The sequence below is a fragment of the Eurytemora carolleeae genome, unplaced genomic scaffold (genome assembly GCF_000591075.1).
Source record: "Eurytemora carolleeae unplaced genomic scaffold, Eaff_2.0 scaffold683, whole genome shotgun sequence".
NCBI lineage: Eukaryota > Metazoa > Arthropoda > Copepoda > Calanoida > Temoridae > Eurytemora > Eurytemora carolleeae.
This window is the reverse complement of record NW_019396594.1, coordinates 38,288-44,287: the sequence shown is the minus strand read 5'-3', so window position 1 is coordinate 44,287 and position 6,000 is coordinate 38,288. Positions and strand designations below refer to the sequence as shown.

Genomic DNA, 6,000 nt, shown 5'->3' with positions numbered 1-6,000 from the left:
CATTTTTTAGGCAAATCAGAATTTAGTTTGGGAAAAAAAAAGTTTTACAGTTTACATTAAGAGGAATCATCCTTATTACATATTAACACTGAAATATAAAGATCTAAATATATATTTATAGCGTGACGCGGCTGGATTTTTAAAAATCACACTTTAAAGGCCCTAAATATACCATTTAAAAACGTAGTTTTGCCCGGAAGAGTCAAATGTGGTGGCCCGGAAGGGGAAATAGTGGTGGCTCATGGCTGCCGGAAGAGAAAAAAGCTAATATGTGGCCCGGAAGGGGAAATAGTGGTGGCTCATGGCCGCCTGCCTTCCCCCGCTCCTAGGACACAGTACAAATGCAGATCACAGACTATATGAGGCAAAACGGCACTGTACGCCAAATGAATGATCCCCTTCTCGTGACATTACTTAGACTTCATGCCCAAATGCAAATGTTCATATTAGCGTAATATCAAGACTTTAGAATGATTCTTTAAAATTATCAGCTACATCCTAAATTGTCTTATTGAAACAATTTGATGTAAGTGACCTTAATTGTTTTTCTCCTATAAGAAGGGGCAGTTATAATTTTTAAAATAGAAATAGCGATGCGGCAATAAAAAGGTTTAAAGAAACCTTAATATTTTTAGACTTTTAAAAGGTTTTACGACAATCTGAGAAGGGTCCAACGATTTAAAATTGTATTCTGTAGAAGTGTGCTTTTATCAAACATACAAATTTGTTATCCTAGGAAAATAAAAGGCAAAAAAGAACCTAAAACCATCGTGTTCAAAACCAAAAACAATCGTTTTTGCCTTACATTTTTTCCCAGGGTAACAAATTTTCATGTTTCTTCTAAGTTTTAAAATATTGGAAACTTCTCATATTGTCGTAAAACCTTTTAAAAGTCTAAATTAAAAGTTTCTAAAAACAAATTTGGCTATTGCCTAGTGCCCATCCCTGCATGTGGAATGTGAATTATTTATATCAAAAATCAAAATGGCGGATCAAGCCACGTGGTGAATTTACTAATGCCGCGTTCATTTCAGTCATTTCCGTCCCCATTGATCTCTAAACTGCTTCCCTGGCAGCATAATCTGATTGTTCACACGGTTCTACTTCTTGTTCTTGCTGGCATTTTTATTCTAGGTAAACAAAAAATCCATTTTTACCTTTAAAACTTTTTATTAATTCACTTTTGATTTCATTTATTTATCACTAGCTGAAGTACCCTTGTGTTGTCTGTGAAATTTAAATAACATTTGAAAAAAAAATAATTTTGAAGAAAAAAATCGGATTTTGAAAAAAATAGAATTTCTTTAGCCTATGTTGCCAATGGGTTGCCTCAAAAAATTCCAGACGTTTGGCCAGCTATAGCTGTTACATATATATATATATATATATTGATTTGATGTTTACATTTGTTTCTCTTTAGTGTTAAATCCACGCCTTGTATACTTTCAAACCAAGAAGAAGAACTCGAGTAGAATTTATCGTCAAGAAAACATACCTTGCTACTTTAACTACATGAAGGTAATATATCTTTCTATTTAAAGGGACTGTAAGCATAATTTCAATACAAAGATGGCAATGCCTGATTCACAACGGTACCCTTATGAAAAGCTTTGTCTGATCAAGTAGTAATTGGAATAATGTGGTTAAGATGCAGAACATTATTGATCAGATAAAGGTTTCAAGGCTACTGTTGTGAATCCCAGGAGTCCAGGACTATCCGTGATGAAGATTAATGTGGATAAGATGCAGAACATTATTGATCACATAAAGGTTTCAAGGCTACTGTTGTGAATCAGACTCTGGAAATTACACGTACAGTCTCTTTAGACACATAAATGAATGTCATGAATATTTGATTCAGCAAAAACTATATTAGTTGAGAATTTAAATTGGTTTGTGTTTAGGCAAATTGGAGGACAACGTTGAGTGATAAATCCACCCCATCAATACCTCTAGGTAGGTCAAACAAAGATAGATATGGCAATCTATTTATAGTTCATGTTGTTGAGTGATAAATCCACCCCATCAATACCTCTAGGTAGGTCAAACAAAGATAGATATGGCAATCTTTTTATAGTCCATGTTGTTTAATTTAGCTATTTAGTATTCATTTCCTCCCATTTGAAGAAAGGAATCATCCTTTATTTAGTCTCAAAACAGGGTTGTCACATCCCATCATTCAATATATAAAGCTTAATCTAGTCTCAAAACAGGGTTGTCACATCCCATCATTCAATATATAAAGCTGCGCGCATTTAAGTACCAGATGTGATAATGAAGAGACCAGAAGGGGATGGGGGTAGACATTTCAGTTGTTTTTTCAATCATTCAAAAAAAATTATTTTGTTTAATAAAATCGTTAATTCAGTAAAAAAAAATCGTTAATTCAGTAAAAACAAATCGTTAATTCAGTGAAAAAAATCGTTTTTCTAAAAAGTTTTTTTTTAAACGTTCGTTCAGTAAAAAATATAATTTTTTTAAAAATCTTTTGAAAAAGTCATGTGTTAAAAAAAACGAACGTTCTAACTATTTAAATCGATCTCTGAACAATCAATATTGTTCAAACGATTTTAAATCGAGCTCTGAACGATCCAAGTCGTTGTTCCATCTCTCGGGGTTTTTTTTCTGAACGACACCATCAATAACATTGGCAAAAAGATTTTGTTCAATCCCATGTTTGTTAAAAAATTGATTTGGGGACTATCTTTATGTTTTATAGATTCTAGTTTTTATTTTAATTTTAAAATATTTAGGTTATGGACTGGGATCCTGCCTGTCTGCTCCCTTTATCTCAATATCTGTGTTCTTCGTATTCCTTAGCATGCTCATATCCGGAGACGGGCAGGTAAAGGGATTGCTAAAGTTACATGCTTAAAGTCAGTTATAGATTTTTCTCTAGGTTAGTTAAAAGGTATTGTTTACTTCTCTCTAGGACAGGTTAAAGATATTGTTTACATCTCTCTAGGACAGTTTAAAGATATTGTATGACATCTCTCTAGGACAGGTTAAAGATATTGTTTACATCTCTCTAGGACAGGTTAAAGATATTGTATGACATCTCTCTAGGACAGGTTAAAAATGTGTTAACATCTCTCTAGGACAGTTTAAAAAGCGTAATTACATCTCTTTAGGACAGTTTTAAAATATTGTTAACATCTCTCTAGGACAGTTTAAAAATATTGTTTACATCTCTAGGACAGTTTAAAGATATTGTTTACATCTCTCTAGGACAGCTTTTAAAAGCATGTTTACAAAACTAGATCAGTTTAACGGGATTTTTATAGTAATACGTTACTCTAGGTAAGTTAAAGGGAATTGTTTAATAATTATACTTCTTTATGTTAATACTATAGTTAAAAATCTTTTTTTTTCTAGTGTCCGGCAGTACTCGCCCAGTTCCTCCTAATGTTAGGAGTAATAGTGATAACCTCTCAATATAGGCTTTATCAGGTTTATTCATTCATTCATACTTAAACTTTCATCCTATTGTAAATTTTTTATGTTTTAACCAAAAATGTCAGCATGGAAAACCAACTTTTGTATTTGTGATTTTTGTCTTTTTTTTTAAACTTTAAAGCACTAAAAACTTACAAAGAAAGGGGCAGTCTAGTTGTAAAAATATGTTTTCATTTTTTACCCCTGTCATTTGTCTAGATGAGGAGTTTGTCAGGATTGCTGGATGTTTCCCTACCCGTTCTCCTACCCTGGATACTACTAGACAATCTTTCATTCTTTACTTCAGGTTTATATTNGTGATTTGGATTTGGATTCCTCTGGAATCCTCCTACCCTGGATACTACTAGACAATCTTTCATTCTTTACTTCAGGTTCAAATTAATACTATCCTTAATATCCATCCTTCTACCCTGTATACTACTAGACAATCTTTCATTCTTTACTTCAAGTTCATATTAATACTATCCTGAATATACCTATCCATCCTTCTACCTTGGACACTACTTGCCAATCTTTCATTCTTTACTTCAGATTCATATTAATACTATCCTTAATATCAATCCTTCTACCCTGGATACTACTAGACAATCTTTCATTCTTTACTTCAGGTTTATATTATACTATCCTTAATATTAATCGTCATACCCTGGATACAACTAGACAATCTTTCATTCTTTACTTCAGGTTCATATTAATACTATCCTTAATATCCATCCTTCTACCCTTTATATTACAAGACAATTTTTCATTCTTTAACTTCAGGTTCATATTAATACTATCTTTAATATCTATGCTCCAAACCTGGATACTATTAGACAATCTCTCATTCTTCTATTCAGGTTCATATTAATACTATATCCTTAATATATACCTTGGAAAACTTCTAGACAATCTTTCAGTAAGGTTCATCATTTCATAATTGTGCTCAGTATCTGGATTTAGATCCCTCCAAATGAAATTCTGATTAAATCCATCTGGAATCTTGATAAAACCGGAGCCTGGATCAATCCATATACAATCTTTTAAATGATCTGAACAAAATCCTGATTCAGATCGGTTCAAATAAGATCCTGATTCAGATTGGTTCAGATGAAATCCTGATTCAGATCAATTCAGATAAAATCTTGATTCGGATCATACTAATTTTTGCCAAATAAGAAAATAAAGACAGATCTGAGTGGATCCTGACATGGTGACAAGGAACCCCAAGTCCACCTTCAGGTGATTTGGATTTGGATTCCTCTGGAAGAAGTCCATACTCTCACACTCTAAATAGTTTTGATCTTTTGATATATTTCAGTTCAATACCGGCATTTCAGTTCAATTCCGGCATCTAAGGTAGGAGGAACTAGCTTTCTCTCTCTCTTCATCCTATCTGTTACCTAGCTGGTCCCTTCAGTTGTTGCCATCTAATCTGTAAACATAAGGATTACTCATAAGCTTCTGGGACTGTACGAGGAGTGTATAGAAGCAGAGATGAGATTTCAAAAGCTTAAACCCAAGTAAAACCTGGTCTTTGCTTCTGCTTAGACCAAAGTAAAGCTCAAGTCAAGACCCAGGTTTTGGATGGCCTTGAGTTTAGTAAAAACCAAACACTTTGGGGTTTTCGCTCTTTAAGGCTTCAAAAAACTTTTATATTTGTAAATTAAAATCTCAGGAATTATTTGTAGTGTCAAATTTAATAAAAGGTATGAAATAAACATACATCACCCCTCAGTCCAAGGAGAGGTCTGCTATCACCCCCAGTATGCTGAGAGGTCTTCTATAACCCCCCAGTCTGAGGAAAGGTCTGCTATAACCCCCCAAGTCCAGGGAGAGGTCTGCTATAACCCCCCCAGTCTGAAGACCCTAGTCCAAGGAAAGGTCTGTTAGAACCTTGAAGACAGTCTCTGTGATTGCTCCAAATGGAAAGGTGACCTCTGTAGTAACCCCTAAAGAAGAGACAAACATAATCCCAATATTCAGTTTCATATCCAATTCCTCAACTTGAGGGTTTTAAGCCTGAACTAGACCCTGCAACAGAACCAGATCTTGAAACCAGGGGTGTATATAATTCCATATTTTTTATTCTTTCCCCCTCCCCCTCTAAATGTCAATGTCAAAAGACATAGATTAAACTCTTCTTAGATTTATTATAGTATCATCTAAAAAAATTACTCATTTTTACTTAATTAAACAGTAAAAAAGTCTACAGGGACATGAGACTGATTTTCTTGGTTCTTCCGTAGCTGTCCAAGAGTTGCAGACAGATCTGCAAACTTTAGTTTGGAGTACTGTCTGGAAAGTCTGGCATTGTCCAACTTTCTTACAAAGGTCATCTCCTTCATAAACTCATCCCTGATTTCAGTGATGATTTTTTTCTTTAAGATATGAAGAGGAGGAGCATTAAAAGCTATGATAAGCTCTCTTGAGAAAAAGCTTGATGTGAGGTTTCTTCCTTTATTAACTAGTATATTCATGAGGGATCCCACACTTTCACAGTAGGCTTTAGTATATGATTTGATATTAACATGTTCAAACAGGTCAAAGAATCTAGACTCTGCT

The 6,000-nt window shown here is 33.9% G+C and overlaps 1 protein-coding gene across 1 annotated transcript in view; it reads left to right on the top strand.

Moving 5' to 3' along the window:
- LOC111706033 (GPI ethanolamine phosphate transferase 3) overlaps nt 1-4,321 on the top strand; it is a 27,661-nt gene extending 23,340 nt beyond the window's left edge. Inside the window, exons 25-31 of the mRNA XM_023478786.1 lie at nt 1,035-1,134; nt 1,421-1,518; nt 1,905-1,956; nt 2,754-2,845; nt 3,376-3,450; nt 3,655-3,742; nt 4,065-4,321. Of these exons, the coding sequence (XP_023334554.1) occupies nt 1,035-1,134; nt 1,421-1,518; nt 1,905-1,956; nt 2,754-2,845; nt 3,376-3,450; nt 3,655-3,742; nt 4,065-4,306 (747 nt within the window). The 3' untranslated portion in view covers nt 4,307-4,321. The remainder of the gene's footprint in view (nt 1-1,034; nt 1,135-1,420; nt 1,519-1,904; nt 1,957-2,753; nt 2,846-3,375; nt 3,451-3,654; nt 3,743-4,064) is intronic.
- The last annotated feature ends 1,679 nt before the right edge of the window (nt 4,322-6,000 follow it).